General features: G+C 43.4%; 1 protein-coding gene across 6 annotated transcripts in view; it reads right to left on the bottom strand.

The window, feature by feature from the left end:
* The window catches only part of TUT4 (terminal uridylyl transferase 4), a 65,458-nt gene extending 49,215 nt beyond the window's left edge, over positions 1 to 16,243 (bottom strand). For all 6 annotated transcript variants that reach the window (XM_074265919.1, XM_074265921.1, XM_074265920.1 and 3 more), the window contains exons 1-3: positions 16,107 to 16,243; positions 6,381 to 6,470; positions 2,708 to 3,373 (exon numbers count right to left, since the gene is read on the bottom strand). In XM_074265919.1, coding sequence (XP_074122020.1) covers positions 2,708 to 3,275 — 568 coding nt within the window. In that variant the 5' untranslated portion in view covers positions 3,276 to 3,373; positions 6,381 to 6,470; positions 16,107 to 16,243. The remainder of the gene's footprint in view (positions 1 to 2,707; positions 3,374 to 6,380; positions 6,471 to 16,106) is intronic.
* Positions 16,244 to 21,052: the final 4,809 nt, after the last annotated feature.

The raw sequence follows: 21,052 nt of genomic DNA, 5'->3' as shown, positions 1-21,052 counted from the left end.
TCACTGTGCCATTGGAACCTCAGTTTCCCCTTATGTACAATGAGAGGGGCTGGACCTTAGGATCTTGGTATTTAAGTGTCTGGCTGAAGAACCTGTTCTGCTGCCCAGTCTTCAAGAGCCCAAGGTCACTTGCCAGCCCTAAGGTACCAAAATAGGACCTTAGAGGAGATAAATACTATATTATGTATATATACTTTAAGATTCCTTTTAGAAGTAAGTTTCACTAAATTAGTTTTGAGACCTGGTCTGAGCTACAAAAATTCAATTCCCATGTGCTTTTCAGGTACCTGTATACAGCAAATTTCCAACTCAAGTCTAACGATGCAGACATAACCACCAGCAGCCTTCACAACCAATTTGATTAAAAAGCTCAAAGGTTCAGCTGAATTACCCAGGCAACTGGATCCATAGCCATGAGTGAAGCTGCGAGGTCATTTGTGGAGCTCAACCTACTTGAAGAACGTTATTGATTACTATTGTTCCATTTAAAACAGAATCAGCCGTCTCTGGTCTCTGAGTTACCTGTGACTTTTTCTGAGAAGGACAAAGCCATTAAGAGTAAAAGAGGTAGCCAAAGTGAGGAAAAGGGCTGGGAACAGCAACACCTGTGAGAGAAACAGGTTAATAAGAGGTCAAGAACATGGGCTCAAGAGCAGGCTGGCGCCAACTTGAGGGCCCAGGAAAGGTTTCATGCTTCCTTGTCCCTGGAACAGAATCGATCCCTAGCACTCTGGCTATGAGCTCAAATATCATTTGTTCAGACCCCATTAATTGGATTAGACAATTCTTCACTATATGGAAAAACCAAAAATAAGATTACAAAGTCAAGAAGACACCTGGAGTCATTTCCCTTGTATATTTATTTAAAAACCACTGCTCTCTCTAGATCCCCAAAGTCAGACTCAGGAAGCCCTTGGTCTGAACCCTGCCTGTAACAGGTTTCTTAGGAGCTATAGGAGTCTGGTCCAGGCACTCTCTCTCTGCTCCCATTTCCTCATCTGAAACAGGGATAATAAAATAGCATCACTACCCCAATTTGAGAGCATCAAATGGCAGAATATGGACAAAATACTCTTCAAACCTTAGCGGGGGGTATAAATTTAAGTTCCACTGGAAAAACCTAGCAGCCATTTTTTTAGCTTAAGTCAAACTAATAAATGTGCCTAGGCTTAAAAGTAAATAAAAAAATATAAATAAATAAAAGTAAATTAAAAAATAAAATAAAACCACAATTAAAAAGTATTATCTAATTGAAAATTTTCACTAGGGGCAGCTAGGTGGCGCAGTGGATAGAACACCAGCCTTGAATTCAGGAAGACCTAGTCTTAGACACTTAATACTTCCTATCTGTGTGACCCTGGGCTAATTATTTAACTCCAATTGTCAAGAAAGAAAGAAAGACAGACAGACAAGAAAGACAGAAAGAAAGACAAACAGACAGACAGACAGACAGACAAAAAGAAAGACTACCTTGTTACTACATTGTTCACTGGACTTGAAATCAGGAAAGCTGAGCCTGAGTCCTGCCTACACTTCTACCAGCCATTCAACTTTGGGCAAGCTACTTCCCAACTTGGAGCCTCAGTTTGCTCATTTATAAAAAGAGAGTGTTGGGCCAGATACTCTCTACGGATATGGTCTGATTGGAGGTCTTCTTGAACACTGAAAACAGGAACACAGCTTGTTCATTTCTACAACCATCCAGACTCAGTATGACTGTTTCCTTCCAATTTCAGTGCATCAGGAAAAGTTACCTGGGACAGATGAATCATTCAAAATTCCAATGAAACTGGCATCAAAACACTCAGGAGACACAGCCAATGTATCATTAAGCAACAGCTGGGTTAATTATAAGGCTAAATGGGGTGCTTAATGCGTCCGAAATGAGATTTAGAACCAGATTGTTCTCAATGGAGTTGGAAGCAGTTTCTACCTAAATGCTACATTTGTTGAAGGCATTACTACTCAGATCTCTATAGACTAGAAATTGATGGAATAATCAAATAATCTCTCACTTTCTTCTGGTCCTTTTTCCTCTCAAAATCAGAGGGAATCTGATTTATAATGCACAAAAAACTGCATTTGAGAAGTCTGGAAAGGTAGGTTTCTATAAGCTCTAGCCAGTCATTTCTAAACATAAGATAAGGCTCCTTCCAACCTAAGGACTCTATGAATCTATTTCTCAAGCTGTTTAAGGGTAATTAGGTTTACTCATTATGGACAAAGCATTGGAACTCTTAAAAACAAATTAGGACCTACCAAGTACCTATCTAAAACTATATAGCTGCATGCTTACTAAGGACCTAAATGAGGTTTTTGAAATATTTTTGAAGGTATAAAGTCAAAACCAAAAATAATCTTTAAGATCACTTAAAAGTAGAGCAGCTAGGTGGCGCAGTAGATAAAGGAACTGAATTTAAACCTAGTCAAAGACACTTGAAACTTACTACCTGTATGAATAACCTGGATGGATCACTTAATAACCCTGCCTCCTAATCACCATCCCCTTCCTCTTCCCCCAAAAAGATCAGTTAAAAGTAATATGTATATAGTAACTAACATTCAACACTCAGATCTATTATGAAACTGAATTTAGCTTTAAGAGGTAAATATATCACTAAGACTTCTCTTTGGAAACAAAGGTAATTAAGGGAAATTTCGTCCCTCCCTCCTAAAAAAGGTGATGTGCAGAGTAATTCCTACTTACTCAAGTCATCAGATTTGTCTTCTGCTCCTGAAATGCCATGCCCAGGGTCACTGGTATGGTCTGTACATGGTTTCACTTTCGGAGAGCCCGGAGCACTTTCTAGAGCTGGCTTCCCTCTTTGGACAGTAGTAGGTGAGGTTTCTTTCTTTACCTCCTTCTCAGAAGCGGATGAGCTTGGAGCTGATGAGCTTGGAGCATTGTCTTCCACCTGCTGGGTTCTCACTGGCTTCACACCTTCTCCTGTGGGGAGTGGTCCCGGTGACTTCTTTGCTTTGCCATGACTTTGATCTTGAAGGACTGATCCCAAGTCTTTGGTGCCTGGGACACTAGAGGTATTTACCTTACATGATTTAAGTTCTATTTTTTCTGTACAAACATCATTTTGTTTATTTTTTTTGTTACTGTTCCCACTTGGAGAACTTCTTCCAATGTCCCTTATGACTCTATCATTTCTAGGTTTCAAATTCTGATTGGTTGGAGCTCTAAGAGCTTTGCTTTCTTCATAAACAACGCGAGCAGACTTCCTTGGTTCATGATTTCCATTTTTAGAGCTTGTAGACTCTTCCATTATTATGAAGACCTGCTTCTTTTCTCTTGAGATACCTTTAAAAAGATGATCTCTAGTAATGTGTGTGTCTTTCAATCCAGTTTAAGTAAGTATATTGTCTGTTGGGGTAAAAAATAATCGATCAATCAAAATCACGACAACAATAATCATCTGATAAGGGACATAATGAAGTTTCCAAAAAATCATTTCCTAAAATGAGAAATACCCAAACCCAGAAACTAATCATTTCACAATGATTCACAGCCTGGAGAGGTACCCAATGATGAGGTTCTAATGATATTATGGGAACCATGACATCAAAACAAGGGAATTTTTGAAGAGTGGGAGGTAATTACTCAATAAAAATATCAACCAACATAAAGTTGCAAACAATCTTATAGTTAAGATGTAAATATTAATATTAATATGTAAAAACAAGAAAGGTGTGGAACCCAGAAATTCTGAATTGTTGGGCCAGATGAATCCATGTCTTCCAGGATATTAACCAGGTAACCCTTTCATATATCAAGTTCTTCCTATTTCCACTGCTAATCTTTGCATTTTCTTCACAGGCCTCTTTAGACAAAGAAAAATACTTTTGAGTAGACTTTCTGCACTTCTGGAAGTATGACTAGCTTAATCATTCTGTGAAAAAATAAATGAAAAGTAAACAAAACCACCAACATCACCCCAAACTGACAAAAGCATTAATAAAATCAAGCCACTGGAATCCATTCAGTCCTAGGGATATAATGGGAATTGTCATCCCAGCGGAGGAACAACGCATCTGCCACAAAACTCAAATGTTTAATAAGTAGGAAATGGCCTTACAATTTTACTGCTAATTGATTTCTACGTTTCAAATGTACCTATATTAAACTTTAAAAACACCAGGATTTTTCACTCTTCAGCTTGCCATAAAATAAAATGCCCAAATCCAGATTTGGTCCAAATAACATTTTTAATAAAGATTAAGACTGAACATAATCTTTTTTTACAGGTAAAAATAAATTCTGCTGAATTCAAAGGCAAATCCCTGAACTATATATTCACTAAGTTCCACAATCTACTAGTTACAAATTTGTAAATTTAAGAATGCTAACTTAGAGAAAAGTATGTTAGGATTTAATTGTAAATTTTTGTGGCTGGTCCAATGTGCCAAAACCAAAATATTTCAATAAAAATAATATGCAGTATGTTAACTTTTAGTTTAAAAAAAGTTTACCTAAAATAAGAAATTGAACCCTCATTTCCTGAGCATGAGGCCTTGTGTTAGTGAGATAATGCAGAATACTAAGCTACCTCTGTTAAGAAATATTTCAAATGGGTGACCCAGCCACTTTCCTTTAATATTCCTTCAGTAGAAATGCTCCCTTTTTCTCTTGTCATTGAGGAGCTGGAGATCTTTAACCTCTGACTCAGGTAAGTAGATCATGTTCCTCACCTGTGCCTGGCTGACCTTCCCTCCCACAAAACCAGACAGGGGTTCTCCAACTCTTTGGAGGAAGCCTACATCTCTTGCTGCTCAATTCTTGTTCTGGCTCTTCTCAAGGTTCACCACAGAGAACCCACCCAGGGGCTGAGGAGGCCCTCTCAATTTTTTCTGATACTGAGAATGTACCAAGGGGACACCCATCCAACCATCCATCCACACGGTTTGTTCGACTGTTAATTCTCACCCTTGTCACCTTTTTCACGACCTCCCTTTACCTTTATTTTTCCTAACTCCTAATAGACGCACCGCCCGCAGCCTGCTCACTTGCTGTGTGCTTCTCCACTTGCCTCTGCAGCAGATTATTCTTTAATTCTTTGACTTGAAGCCATACGCTACCAGCAGAACACTGGCATGTGTTTTTGGAAGAATGTGAGGTCACTAAAAGAATCCTGTCATTTTCCCAAGAAATTCAGCACACTCTGCCCTTCCTCCTCCTGTACACTTTGGACCTTCTCATTGTCTGTTTGCAACATCTACACAAGATATACACACAAAAATGAGTGAGAGCTATAGATTGTCCAACTGTATGGCAATCTGGAAAATGGACAATCTTCTTCCCCTTGAGTTTGGTCAGTATCTTTTCCACTGTGCAAGTATGGGGGCTGGATAGAACCAGCACAAACAGGAGGATCTGGAATACCTCTTTCAACTTGGGACTGTGCACAAGGGCAGGACGATAAATGTGTACAGTGCTAGTGGGCTTGTCTTGCTGTTTTATGCCTCAGCTAATATTAATGATTAGAGGGAGCTCTTTGAAAGTAGAGACTGCTTCATTTTTTTTTTTTTTGGGGGGGGGTCTTTGACCTGTAGCACTCAGCAGAGTCTGGCATCTGAAGTTGCTTAAACACTTGTTGATTATTCTTCAAAGAATCTTGATGGAGATCCCTTATTGGAAGAACATCTGGAGCAGCATTTTGCTCTGATGGAGCAGCATTTTGCTCTAATGGAATCAAATGTGCTTTTAAAAACTTAAATAATAAGCATAGTAGCATTTTTTTTTATATTTTTCACTAGACTGTTTAATGGCGAAATATAGTTTACTGTAGACTATCCCTTAACAAGAGTCTGCTCATCTATAATCCCCTCACTGAAGAAGTCATAGATTCACCTAGAGATTATTCCCATAAAAAGTCTATCCAGATGGGAAGGCAGGTAGATCTATTTTTATATACTTGTCTCCCCAGATAGAATTAAGCTCCTTGAGAGTAGGGATTATTTCATTCTTTGTCTTTGCACATAATAGGTGGTTAACAATTATTTGGCTGGTTGATTAATAGTTTGCCTTTTTTGGGATCATTATAAAATCTGAGACTTTTCCATACCTTTGCTTTCTTTCCCTTCTTCAGATACCTTTCAAATTAATCCCTCAATATCACTGCAATCACATTCACCTAATCTAATAAAATTTTAAACAGCTTTTAAATATTTTTATGGAATCTCACTTATTAACAGCATTTTAATAGTTATCGTAATTGCCTGGGCTGCACCCAGGAGGAATCTAAATACCTTTTATGCCTCTTAAGGAGACATGAAATTCCCCTGACAAAGTTAATTCTTTGACATTAAGGTTGGCAAGACGTCTTTGTTTTGGTATTTTTTAAATTACCTTCATAAGGTGTATGATACCTTACCCTGGGTAGTCTGACTCCAAGGACACCAAATTGAGGATGACTCTACTTGGGCTTCCCTTGGACGTGGCCTTTAAAATGGGAAGACCGGAGCTGCAGAAAAGAGACACACACAGATGAGTTAGACTATTGATTCATTGGGTTTCATTCCCTCTAAGGAAAGCCTGCCCATCCATAAGACTCCTCAAGAGAGAAGCCCCAGAGATAGTGTGGCACTAGGGGGACGGAGGAGTTCCCAATGGTAACAGTGAATAAGCAGCGTCCAAACACCATGGGAATTTCTGGGCCATGCTTCTTGGATGCAGAGGAGTTCTTGGACAAAGCAGGAGCCAGGGACAAAAAAGAACAAGAAGCAGCCAAACCAAATGTTACTTTTCCCTGGTACTGTGGGCTCTGTGCAAGTCCCGGGATCAGAGAAGCAATTCTGAGGCTACAGCTCACAAGGAATGGAGGGTTCACATCTAGATTACTACCAAAAAGTATAGAGTTCTCAAGCTAACAAAACAATACAAGGGAGACTTACTTCATTTCACCCAAGAGGAAAATATGAGAAATTTACTTCAGCTTCTATAACAGTCAAGACAACTGTTCTCTATCTCTCTGGTGAGCCAATTCTATTGGGGACATATACAATCCACCTTAAATACTTTCTCTTTGAGTGGCCTGGGAGCTGGGGGAGTGGGGAGAAAATGGCATAGTTCAAATAAAATAAGTAGAAAAGACCTTTAGGGTTCTGGGAAAGTGGGAGGAGGTTACCAGAGAGGGAAAGGAAGATTCCTCCCCAGTAAATTTAGCTATTTGCTATAGAGTGAAATAAACCTTACCAATATTTTCTTAGGTGGAGTTCTTGACTGGAATTAAGGATTCTCCTGTTTATAAAGACCTGATATTAGTAAAATTCTGATGCTTCCAGGGGGGAAAATGGTGGGAATAAATTACCAAATTACAGAATTTGAGTGTTGCGAAAGGCCTCCAATGACTCCACTCCAAAGCCCCACACAAAAAGAATTGTACCTGACAAGGCGACTCCCCATTCTCGAGAGCAGCTCCTTCCACTGTGGGATAGCTCCTCCAGACATGAAGCCTAAAGTGATTTCTCTGTTACTTCTACTCACTGTACCTGGTTGTGCCCCCAGGGCCACAGAAAGCAAGTCTGATCTGCCCACTACAAAACTGCTCTTCAAAGACTTGAGAAAAATATTGTGGCTCAATACACCAAAATCCTCAAATGTCACTAACTCAAGATCCTTAGGTTTCTCAAGGTGTCCAAACTGAACATAATATGGAGATAAGGATTGATGAGGGTAGAGCACTTATTCTACTGGCTATCATGAGAAAAGGGACGTAAGGGAAGATCAGGAGAAGAAAGATAAAATCCTAGAGGAGGGAAACCATGTAGGTAAAGTATGTCAAAAGTTAAGGAGAAATGGGCAACATTAGGGAGAAACTGATGAAAATATGAATCCAATATGAGTAATAGTGACCTGGATTCTACTTTGAGATTTAAAAAGAGGGTAACAAGTAAGTAAGGACTTAAGGACAATCAAGGAAGAAAAAGGAAGACTCATGAAAAATAAAAAGGTAATTGGTAACACAAGGCAGAACAAGGCAAGAAAACACAGGTGGAAAGAATAAATAGAAGGCTAAATAGACGAAGAGTGAATAGGGAGGAGGAGGTAAGCAAATTGGATGTGAAATATGTTTTTTAAACAGGGTATTTAGTGGATAAAACATCCACAAGCAGTTTTAAGAGACTGGGAATCTCAACCTCTATAGAAAGTTGAGGAAATTGTAATTCTGTTATCAAGTGCCTGTTTTCTGTGTTCTATGTTTAGTCTGATCTTTCTCCTGAAGGAGATGAAGGGATGTGAAGGGATGACATGATACTTTTCTACACTCCAGTTTGTTAGGAAGAATGAAGGATTTTTAAAAGTGTAAACAGAAACAAGGTTTCAATGGGGGAAAAGTTGTTTTTCTTGGTCAGGACAGGACAGGATAACAGAAAAGAAAAGGCAGCTGTACAATTCAATCTTAAAAAGAGATTTGAGGTTCTTCCTGAAGAAAGAGGTAGATAATTTGAGAAAGAAACTCCTGGTCTTCCCAAGAATGTCCCAGAACAGCCAGAGAAATAGAATAAAACTCTCCAGTAAGAGATTGAGGAAGAAAAATAAAAGCAGTGGAATATTTACTTGTGTGAAGAAATCAAGGAACCAAAATGAGGAAACATTTGGGAAGGAGATTTTGTTATGGAGTTTATTAGAGACCACTCAGACAGAAAGAGGAAGTGTATGAAGAGTTTAGAAATTGGGCTCCAAGATCCTGGGACTCTGCTTCCTAAAACAAATTCAAAAAAGATTTGTGGAACTAAGTAAAACTTGATTATACTGATCACAAACATGTCCTCCCAATTCTCAGCTGTAACAAAGTGAACAATTTGTATAATAAACAAACACATCATTAAATAACTAGTTTTTTTTTTTTTTTAAAGGATCAAGAAAGGCAATTGAAAAAAAAAAAACAATCTATAAAGAGAGCAGAAGCTTTAACAATGCAGAACAAAATGACAGGATATGGATTGCATTCATTTCCTTTTCAAGGGAAAAGCATAGACATATTGGTCCATTTCCACCTCCTACATGACACACCAGACTAGAAGTCTGGGATCCTAAATACAAGGTACAGCTTTAGCTTATCAGCATTAAGCTATAAAGGAAGAGGTAAAAATTTATACTCTGGGAAGCTCTTATTTCCATTTCATTTTGTTAAGATCAAATGGACCCCAGCTCTAACATGCTTAAAATTCCTTTATTTAATTCATGAAACTTAAAAAAAAAAAAAAAAAAAGGAATTTTCTTTACCCTTGGAATAATAGAATTTCAGTGGGAAAAGTCTTCTAGATAAGCTAGACAGACGCCTTTATTTTTCCAGATAAGGAAACCGAGTCTTAGAGAAGCTATGACAAGAGTAGCCCATAAAAGTTCTAAATGTTTTTGTTAAATGTTAAATGTAGCCAAGAGTTCTAAATGTTTTTGAGAAGTTTTCTTCTTAATGGAAGTTGGGAAGAAGGGCAAGATACACTGCTTTTAGCCACATCCCCACTCACTGCTGGAAAGCCACTCACAGTAAAAAATATCTGAAGCACAATAGCAATTCTGTGCCTCCCTTGCTACTTGGGCACCACAGAACTATGACATTTCTTGAATTTGCTATAAAAATTCCAAATGTCACAAAACAATCACAATGCCTTGTGATAATTGATGGTGAGATAGTATCTTAAGGTAAAGTAGATAACTACATTAAAGTAAACTTTCTTTTCATTTCTTAATTGTGGTACCTCTTGGATTATGAATCAAATGATTTAAATTATCTCTAAAAGCAAAGGATTTGAGTACAGTAATGGTCCCGAGAAACCTCAAATGGAAGGTCCTGATGCTGGCAGCTGGCAATGAGCTCCCTCTCCATTCCTTTCTCCCCCTTCTCCCCCCAAGTGTCTGGATGAATAGCCTACGGTTGCTAATTCCATTAAAAGAACTCTGCATCTGAAATAAGGACTTCTGTTGGGATCCTAACTCTTGCTAGGGGGATTCAAACTCATGTCCTTGCACTGGCGTGGATAGTGTAACTTGGGGCAGTCAGTCACCATCTCTCTGAGCCCTGGTCTCCTCAGCTGAGGAGGGGAGCTGGATCAGATGTCCTCTATCATTCCTTATAGTTACAAAGCTATGCTTCTCTGACCCTACCAGCTGGTAATACAAGGTGATCAACAAGAATTCTATCAACAGAGTTATAGGAAAATCTAGATAACTGAGAGATGTCTTAAGACCCATCCCTTCTCATACTCTAACCTAGAAACGCAAGCAGAAATAGATATTGCTAGAACCAAAGTTTCTGACAGGCTCAATGTAGAAAATGTTCTTAAATTCAAAGAATCCCAACCCTTAGTTCTCCATTGGGTGACTTCGGGGTTTAGTGACCTTCCTCCAGGGATCTAAGCACTGGAGGGCCTGCTCACTTCAGGCAAGCTGAAAGGGCTTAGCTGAAGCAGGAGTTGTATGTAAATAATGTTTTATGAGGCCTCCAAGTTCTGCTTTAGAGCCAGCCAACAAGACTAGGATCCTAATCATATGGGGTAGCTGCTGACCAAGTAAGTAACTGCTCTGTGAGCCAGACCAGGAAGCCACACTAAGCTATATGGAGTGGCCCCATTCGTTTTGTAAATTCAACGAGAAGACTTTTTGCAGACCCATAAAACATCTGGGCTGACAGAGCATCCATTTTGATTGAGCCCTTGAAATTCACAAGACCAAGTAAATCACCAAGGCAGAATAACTTAGTGGCACTTGATAAATGTTTGTGGAAATGAACTGAATAAACCAGAAGTCCCGGGACTTTTTGCTAATGTGCCGTTGTTGCTTTAATTCAACAAGTTATAAAAAATTATAAGAAACTCGTGTTCTATAAGTAAGGACACTGCATTTGCCTATAATGTTACCCGGCTGGCTAAACAAAATTGTCCAAATAACCAGAGGTCTAAGTATCTTCACATAATGAAATGTTTGCATGCATTATTAATGAAGAGAGATCATTAAAAATGTTTAATAAATCTTAAAACCTAACATGGGACTCTTGGTTATTTGTTATACTGGAATGATAGAAATAGGCTAATTAACCTATCCTAAGGTTTAGCGGACAAAAATATTGCAAATTTCTGAAAACATGTTCAAAGGAAATCATACTTTATTGCCTGTTACTGATACCATTACTACAGCGATCAATACAATCCATCCTTAGAACAATGGAAGATTATTTCTCAATCATCCACAAATTCAGTAATTGGTGAATACTTGTTGAATAAACCTTAAAAATGTATTAAAATTAAAATAGGAAGCAAAGGATTTTTGATATTTCTAATGGAAAACTAATTAGAACCCTAACAAATTTATCACTATTTAGAATTATAATTACTAAAGCTTAAAAAAATTATCCAATTCTTCTGGGTAACTCCAAAGAGTGTTTGTGATCAGAATTGTCTCTCTCCTTATCTCCCTTGTGAACAAGTAGGATTTTGAAGGCAAACTCATGAAATGTTTATTTGGAAGTTGATGTTTCATTTGTGGATTATCTATGCCTTTTAGTAACTTTCTCCAGCCACCTAACCTTTAACTCATTTAGCACTTTCACCCAAGGTGGTCAGAACAAATAAAAATCTTGCTTCTTTTCAGTAACTGTGGTTTGGTTAAGGGAACAGACTGAAATTACTGGCTTTTAAAATGAGGTCTGGGAATCACCCATGGATTTCAATTACCCAACCCATACTTTCCCTGTTCCCAGAAAACACAGATAATCAGGGCTGACTCTTGTCACAGAGGAGCCTACCAAGCAGCACATGGGCTTTCTTGTTTCTTCCCAGTTTCAAGCGGGTCTCCAGAGCATCAGTAGTGAGTACCTGATTTGGGGGTTCACTTGTTTGTGGGTTTGTAATTCGGTTGTGCTGCCGCTTCGATAATGTGAAACTGAGATATTGGTGTTCAAAAACTAGAGATTGTGAAATACCATTTCACTCATTACTCTCAGATCAATTAGATGAGAACCCAGGACTAGTTAATTGCCAGACCTGAAAATATTTCATGGAAATGGGCTTGCTCTTCTCTCATCCACCTGTGAAGCAGACACTGGGCCAGACAATGATGCCAAAAAGACTCAGAGAAAACAGGGGGCTGCAGACCACTTCCATGCAAAGTCCAGTGACAATTCTCTAGCATGATAAAGGCATACTGAGGATCAGCCCCTCATTTAATCTGGCATAACTATTAAGTGTTAAAAAAAAAAAAAATAACTGAAATCTCCCCTAATTTTGAATTTTACAAACTGATCATTGAGACAATGTGATAATTTTCAGTATTTGCATCATTAACTGTTACTATTTAACAGAAAAAGATTTAGGGAAAGTGTTACAACATTTAAACCATTCACTTCTTCATCTACCATGGCCTCCCTCCCCAATATTTCCTTATCACTCAGGTCGTGACCTTCCACCTCAGATTTTACACCAAGAATTATTTTTTTTGTAATTACGTTTATCATGTAAAATATTCTAGGTTGTACTTGTTTTAGGAGTTTCCTATGGGGAAGGGCCTACGTTTTCTTTGCACACAATAAGCAATTAATATTTTTGTATCATCTCCCCTCAAATTAAGAGTGTAAAATCAGATAGGATCACCAACGAAAGAATGTCAAAATTTCCTATTTGGTCCCCTAAAGGTAAAAGGGACCTTTCCAGGATCACCCAGATAAAACCAAGGGAGTAATCGCAATCCCAAATGAATGCTGCTCTTTCCATTATCCCAGATTCCTCTCAAATCCCAATTTTGAGAATGAAAACCATGTTATTATCAATAATCAAGATTCAGAAAAGAGATTTTTTTGGCTTGTTTTTTGTTTTTACTGTCAAAAAGAGCCAAATGATTTACAGAATCTGGGTTTAAAAATTCATACTATTGGGGTCCTGATATAAGCTAGCATGAATGAACAGCAGCATTTGGAATTTGAGATTACATCTCAATAAAGCAACTGTTATCTTGGGATGGATGAACTTCTTGACTTTGTCAGGACAGATGGTCACTTTTAATTTAGAAAGGGGTGACATTTCATGTCAGAGAGAGCACCATGTCCCTTCTTCAACTTTAGCTCAACCTAAACTTAAACCTCTCTAAAACTTGCCTTGGAGCTTGAACAAGACCCCAAAACCTCCGTAACTCTAGGTAGAGCAGTACCTGGATTTCCAGGTGACAAGGTTTAGAAAACTTTGGTTCATTAAACACTTTTCTAGGCTTATTTGGAAGTCAATACTCTGATGCTTGCAAGCACCAGCAGTGAACAGTGTACAAATACACATTCAAACTTTAGCACAAATTTGTAAGATAAGAAAAATCCTTTACTGTGTAAGTTTATGAGACAGCAATGGGACCAAACACTAAAAACTGCCAAGAGAGGTGGGAGAGAGATTCGGTGGAAAACAGTAAAGAGAGGCTAGCAGAGAATCTTCTCTGCCTTCTAAAGGAAATAGTGGTCATCTTTAAAACATTTTTCTCATGATTTAGGACAGGTAAAAGAATCTTTAAAAATCTTTAAAAAGCTGAACAATAACATTTTCTCTTATTCACATTAAAAACATTAAAGTTGAGATAGGATTTGTGGCTGGAAAGACCTTAATTTTTTTTATCTAGACTAATCAAAAGTTCAATTTAAGTTATTCAATGGTAATTTGTAATTTCATTTTGGGGGAGGAAAGGTGTGTGTGTGTGTGTGTGTGTAGTGTCCCCATGGTTAAACCCTAAAATCTGAAAAAAATCAATAGGCTCCTAAACCCAAAGTGAATTTGTCACTGGTCCAAGAGGCTGGCCTTGGGCCAAGGTTCAATCACACAGTGATCTTAAGCAAGTCAATTCAATGTGCTTTAGTCTTTCAGTTTACAAAACAGGAATAGTATACTGCAAGGCTAAATAAGATGGCACACTAGACCCACAGTAGGTATCTCAAATGCTTCTTGCCAACTATGGGAAAGCAATGAACTTCTTGGTGGGGAAGTGATCTATAAAACCATATTTGTACATTGAAAAAAATATCTATTCAATGGTTCAAACCATTCTTCTGAACACGATGTTGAGAAAAGAAAAAATCCTGATTTTTATTTTTGCATTTATATACTTGTTCCTTTTTTTTTTAAATGGCCAAGTTTATGAAAAACAGTCATGCTGGCCTCTATGTATTTTTCAAATAGTATGAGCCTCTAGATTCTGATGCAAAAACATAGTGACTATATCTTTTATCAGGGAGATAAAAACAATTTTGTATCCTTGGGAGACTTCAGAATGAAAAATCCGCATATCCCACTGTGAGATGTCCTATCACTTCCCCCCAGCCTCTGTATAGAATTACTTTTTTAGGGGGTGGGGGAAGGAAGAGGGAGAAGAAAAGCGAATTTATTTGGAGCAACTGATCTCCTCAGTGTCCAGCAACAAAATGTCTTTAAGATAAGCATACAAATTATTCTAGAAGGAACCAAATTTTAATTTGCTATAAGTTTGATGTCTTTCTTTGAACTAGGATAAAGGTAAGTCACAAGCAGTTAGATATCAAAAAATGTGTTTCTTAAAAGCTGGAACTTTCTGGTGAAAATTCATTTAAACACCTTTCTCCACACAAAGATCCTGATCTGATATAATGTAAGGACTGATGATATTCTCACAAATCAGAATGTACTTTAAGATTCAAAAGAAATTCTCCAACCAGTTGCTGCCAAAGTGAGGTGGCTGAAAGAAGGCTAAAAAAACTGTTTCTGAAATTCAACTTTGTTTTTAATCACATGATTTATAAAAACAAAATTTCCTGATACACCTTTGTACACTGCTACATTTTTGGAAGCAAAAGATTCAATTAAGCTTTAGCTTTCCTAATAACACAAAGACTCGTATCTACTGTCAGGGACTTACTTTTAGATAGACAAACAAAGCCTTTTTAAAGCACTTCCTATGTCCCAAGCACTCCTTAAATTTTATTTTAAATATGATTTGGAATTGTAAAAAAATGTCCATTGGGATTGAGTCTTCTCTTCAAAACAGATCAATTAGCCTATTTATATTGTGTCATTTGTAAGCAGATCAATTTGCAAATACACTTCGGTATTTGCTAATTTTCAATAAGTCAATTACTTTCATTTTCCACTCCCAGTTATCTCCTAGTAAGTTTCATTTTTGGATCCTTCCACCTGAACTTCAATGAATTACTGAATTGCAAAATGCAGCAGAGACCCATCACTAAAAGACTTTCACTTTTTTTCCCCCAAAGTGCTTACATTTCTTTCATTAATAATCAAATACGACGAGAAGCCGTCTCTAGACATAAAAACCACCTGGAAAATGCCCTTTGCAAACCTTAAAAGGCTCGAGACGGAGCGGATCGGGCCACATTACACACAACGACAGAATAACATCACCAAGTGTCAGAGCGAGCCCATCTTTCCAGGTCTCCGAAGCCGGGCTCGGCACGGAGGTTACACTCGGAGGAAACGAGTCCTGGAGAGAGAGACCGAGACAAGGGGGGGGTGTGGGGGGCGGCTGCCGCCCGCAAACTTGGACCCTCCGCGCTGACCCCGGCCGCGCCGGAGCAGCCGCCGGGGAGGAGGAGGAGGAGAGAGGCAACTTTCTCTCCCTCGCCGCCCGCTCGTCACCCCCGCCACATTTCGGGGGCACGGATCCTCCTTCCGCCACCCCCTCCCCTCGGAAGCAGGGTCCCCCCCGCCTCCTCCCGTGCCTCCGGGGGGCTCTTCGGCCGCCTTTCTCGCCCAGGTCCGGGGAGGCACGTTCCGAGGCGCCCGAGGGAAGCGGCCGCGAGCAGCCGGGACGGAGCGGCGACGGCGGGGACCCTGGCCCCGGAGCGGGCGCGGGGCGCCCTTCAATAAGGCGGGCAGACACCAATCAATCAACCGATAGATCGATGGTGCGGGCTCCGCGGGGAGCGCACGGGCGGGCTGCGCCGCTGCTTGCCCGGCCCCCCCAGCCCCTCGGGGGCGCTCTATCGGGGGGCTCCGGGAGGAGGGTCCGCAGCCCCCGTGCCCGCAAAGGAACCTGCAGCCGCGAGCCGGACTGGGCACCGGCGCCCCGCGGGGGGCCGGGCAGGGAGCGCGCCCCCGCCCCCCCTGCCGCCCCCCGCTGCCCCCTGGCTGCCTACCTGTGGCGGGGCTCGCGCGGCGGCTCCTCATGCCGGGCTCGCGCTGCGCTGCTGCCGCCCCTCCTCCTCCTCCGCCGCCGCCGCCGCCGCCGCCGCCGCCCCGGCCCCAGCGCCCGCTGTCCGCGCTGCGCCCGCCCGCTCCCCGCCGCCGCCGCCGCCGCCGCCGCCGCTGCCGCTGGAGGCCCGGACGCGACGAGCTCAGGACGCCGCTGCCGCCATGGCCGTCGTCGCGCCGCGAACTGCATTGTGGGGGGGAGGGCCGGCGGAGGAGGTGAGCGGGGAGGGGGCGGGGCCGGCGGGGGCGGGGCCGGCGGGGGGCGGGGCCCGGCAGAGGCGGCCCGAGGGCCGGGGCCCGGCGCCAGGGCGCCCCCCAGGGAGGGGGAGGGGAGGGGAGGGGACGGAACTGGAGACCGGGGGCTGCAGATCGGCGCCGGGGGCCGCCCCCCTTCCGCCCCCTCCCCGAGCGGCGGAACGGGCACGAGCCCCTCTCCACACCGGGGAACGCCCCCCCACCCCCCGCTTGGACCAAGGAAGGGGCGCGAGCCTCTCCATCCCTGGGAGTAGGGATTGAGAGCGAGCCCCCCAACCTCCCTCCCTGGGCCTCCCCCAGGAGAGAGAGCAGGCGGAAGGACCGCCCCCCCTAGAGAGTGGGCGCAAAGACCCGGGCAGGGCAGAGACTATGAACAGGTGCCAGGACCTTCCCGCACCCCCCACCCCATCCCAGCCTGGGGAGTGGGCTCACGGATGCAGCCCTAGGAATGGAGAGTGGGCTCCCGCGCAAGGACCTTCTCCCTCTCCCCCGCCCTCTCGCCAGTTTGCCGGGTGGAGGGAGCGCAGTCCATCTGCCCAGAGGCCCGCGGGGGCGCCTCACTGGCAGCGCTGGGACCCCCCCCCCCAATCTCGGAGGAAGGGAGGAGGGGGCTCGGTGCCAGGACACCTGTTAGGCCTGTCCGCTCCCGGGGCAGGGGGGCTGGAGGGTGCTTGAAGGGCAGGGGGGTGGGGGAGAGGGGGGTCGGGAGGAGCGGGAGAGGAGGGGGACGGAGGGATGAGGATCCCGATCAGCCCGCAGTGGCCGAGAGCGCCGGCCTCCAGACAGGGACGGGACAGGTGCGCGGGGGGGAGGGGAGCAGGGAGCCAGAGGGTCGGGGAGCGGGGCCGGGGGCCCGGGGCCGAGCAGGGGCTGCGGGCGTCCAACGCGCCTGTCTCTCTCCCTCGCCCCGCACCCTCAGCCTGCCTGTCTCGGTCTAGAGACAGTCAGGGACTTGTGCAGTCACCCGCCTCCCCATCCACCTACCGAACGAGCTGAGCCGGGACTGGGAAGCTCGGGCTGGGAATCGGAGATCCAGCCCCCGCCCGGGAGCAGTGCCGCGGCACGGGCGCCAGTCGCCCGGAGACCCCGGCCCGGGCCGCGCTCAGTGTCAGACTCCGAGCGGCGGGAGGTTCGGGGCCGCCAGCCGCTCGGGGGCTAGCGCGTAAATGAGGGCGGCAAGGTGCGATAGGTGTGGCGGGATTCCTGCTCGGATTCTGGGGCTCCAAGTTCAGGCTCTTCCCCTCCGCCACCACGGAAGCAGAGGGCTCTGGGAGCGTCACCTGCACCCCGAGCCTCGGAGGAGCCGGAAAGAGCCGGGAAGTCGAGGGCAAACCCAGCTCTTAGCCGCTGGCCACAGGCTGGGCGAGGAGACGGACTCGCACAATTAGTCCTTGCTCTCTGCACAGCTGGATGTAAACAGCCCCGTAGCAGAGGCTGGGCTTGGTTTACCGAGCTCAGCTGTACTCGGTCCAGGCAAGATGGGGAAACCACCTCATCCCGGCTCCCCGAGCTCTTCCCCTGTTTGCCAGCACAGGCTCTGGCTCTTGTGCTTTTCCCCTTCGCAGCCGCCCTCCCGCACCATCACGGAACCTCTCAAAGGGGGAAGGGGCTTCTTGATTGCCAGAGCATCTGGGCTTTTCCCCCCAGAGTGCCTTGAGCTCGGTGCTTAATAAACACGCGCTAATAATGATGCTCTGGCTGCTTTCTTCTATGTATTAAAAGGAAATGACCCCATCCCCTTTGGCCGTGGAAATGAGCTACCTAGTCTAAGGGTCATGAGCCAGGTTGACCCCATTCACGTGTGTGTGAGAGACAGAGACAGACAGAGCTAGAGCAAGAAAGACAGACAGACAGAAACAGAGAGAGGAAGGGCCAGAGAGAGAGACAGAGACAGAGACACAGAGCTAGAGCAAGAAAGACAGACAGAAAGGGAGAGAGGGAGGGCCAGAGAGAGAGACAGAGACAGAGACACAGAGCTAGAGCAAGAAAGACAGACAGACAGAAACGGAGAGAGGGAGGGCCAGAGACAGAGACAGAGACAGAGACACAGAGCTAGAGCAAGAAAGACAGACAGACAGAAACAGAGAGAGGGAGGGCCAGAGAGAGAGACAGAGACAGAGACAGAGCTAGAGCAAGAAAGACAGACAGAAACAGAGAGAGGGAGGGCCAGAGAGAGACAGACAGAGACAGACAGAGACAGAGACAGAGCTAGAGCAAGAAAGACAGACAGACAGAAACAGAGAGAGGGAGGGTCAGAGAGAGAGTCAAAGACAGACAGAGACACAGAGCTAGAGCAAGAAAGACAGACAGACAGAAACAGAGAGAGGAAGGGCCAGAGAGAGAGACAGAGACAGAGACAGACAGACAAAGAAAGAGAGTGTGTCTAACTCTTCCAGCATCAGAATGTGCTTTGTCACAGAGGTCCTCACGCCAGTGAAGTCACAGGTCCACTTCCTGTCTCCTGTCCCTCCAGCCCTCTCTTCTACCTTTCCAAATCTGTGCCTAGCTTCAGGGTATGTGCTGTCTTGTCGAAGAAGCTTTGGCCACTCCATTCATCTTTAATATAGGTAATATTATTATTAAATTATATTCTATATTTTATACATAAACAAGACTTACCTTATCAATCGCCATGTCCAGTTTCTATAAATGATTCAGAAGAAAACAGAACTACCAAGAAAAGACACATGGAATATAGGCTTCTCATTGATATGGGCAGTTTCCAGCCTCAGCATCATTTTTTGTATTTAGTAGGTGCTTAATAAGTGCTTGTTAGATTGAATGGAAATGAATTGACATGTCTGGTGAGTGTGAATTAGTGGCAGAGCTACACTAATCATTCCATTTCAAAAAACATTTGGAACCCTTTCAGAACTTCTTCAGGGTTTAGAGTCCTGTACCACACAATTTAACACTTAATTATATTTTGCCTTGTATTGTTCTGTGTTGTTTCATGTGTCTTAGTGCCTGGTTTCTTCTGTCAAGGCTTAGGTTCCCACACCCTGTGAGCTGAACCCCCCGAGGACTGAATTGGACAACAAAGGCCTCAAAGATGGAAAGGGCACACCCTGGGGACCCCCTTGTCTGGCTCCAACATGTCCCCTTTCCTCCTGAGTCTCCTTTCGCCTTGAGGCTGGGAGGCTCAAGATGGGAGCCTATTGTCTGGTTCCCTTTAAGGTTGAATAGATTAGATTGGCTGTGCCATGGACAGGACCAGCTGGCCAGGATCTAACCACCCTCTCAAACTTTCACCATTCCGTTGAATTCCGCAAACATTTATTAAGTGCCTACTATATGGCAGGCATATATGAGGGTGGAGGAGAAGGACAAAGGAGCACAAATTTGGAGCTGGAAGGGACCTCAGAGGCCATCTAATCCAAGAAGGAATAAAATGCTGCCTAAAGAGATGGAATCCTACGGCCTAGTTCGCACATCTATAAATACCCAAACTTAGGTTTTAGGCCCAGATTCTTTGGCTCCAAATTCATGTTGTTTCCACATCATGATGGTATACACATGCTAGATAGAGTAGTACCCTGCAAGGCCATCAAAGGAGGAATAGGACATTGGCAACTGGGTCCAGGAAACACGGAAGAGAAGGTGATTCCTAAGGCAGGAGGTGGTGGATTCTGGGAGGCAAAGATAGGCATGCAAGACAAATACACAGAGGTGGGAGATTTAGTGCTCGTGGGGGTGGGGAACAGCTAGCAATCTAGTTTGGCAAGAATGAAGTATGAGAAGAGGAGGGTTGCCATGTATTCCATTGGTCCTTTCACCCTGGCAAGGGGAACTGTGAAAGCATGTTATCTGTGGCAAACCTGGCCAGATGTGGGCAACAAGTTTCATAAGAGAGGTGGACATAGAGTCACAACAGGGTCATTTGAATATTTTTGTATTTACCTATCTGTGTACTCCCTCCCCAGCTACCACTCCCCCCCCCCCCAAAGCAGGAGTCTTCTCCTATTAGTCTGCCAATTAGTGTTTTTAAGCCAGTGCCAGGCTCTGTGCTAAGTACTGGGATTATAATGAAAAGCAAAAAAATATAAAAATGTTCCTGCCTAGAGGATCGCAGAATCTAATCAAGAATACCACAAGAAATCAAATATGTACAAACAAGCAATAAAGAAGAGAAACAGGAAATAATCAACAGAGGGAAGGCACTAAAATTAAAAAGGATTGAGAAAAGCTTCCTGGAGAAAATGGTGAGATTTTAGTTGAAACTCAAAGGAAGCCAGAAAATGGAGGTGAGGAGGAAGGGAATTCCAGGCAGAGCAGGCAGCCAGAGAAAATACTGAAAGATGAAGAGTCTTGTTCCAGCAACTGAAAGCAGGACAGTGTTCTCCAGCCGGGATATAAAATGTAAGAAGGCTGGAAAGGCAGAATGGAAGTTTGGTTTTTGAATGACTTTGCCCAAAGGAGGATTTGTCTTTGATCCTGGAGGAATTGGCGTGTCCCTGAAATTTATTGAGTAAGAGGGAGTTTGTGGACTAAAGTAAGCCCTTGTTTAAGGTCAGCCCTTGTGAATCAATTCAACTTTAGCCTGTCCTCTTGAATCTCTAGGCTCCTTATTATCTCAACAATTGAACCTTCCTAAGCCTTAGCACTGGATCCACCTCCTCCTCACTCTTGGCTGGAG

This window comes from Sminthopsis crassicaudata, chromosome 4, assembly GCF_048593235.1.
Source record: "Sminthopsis crassicaudata isolate SCR6 chromosome 4, ASM4859323v1, whole genome shotgun sequence".
In the NCBI taxonomy this organism is placed as follows: domain Eukaryota; kingdom Metazoa; phylum Chordata; class Mammalia; order Dasyuromorphia; family Dasyuridae; genus Sminthopsis; species Sminthopsis crassicaudata.
This window is presented reverse-complemented; position numbering and strand designations above follow the sequence as displayed.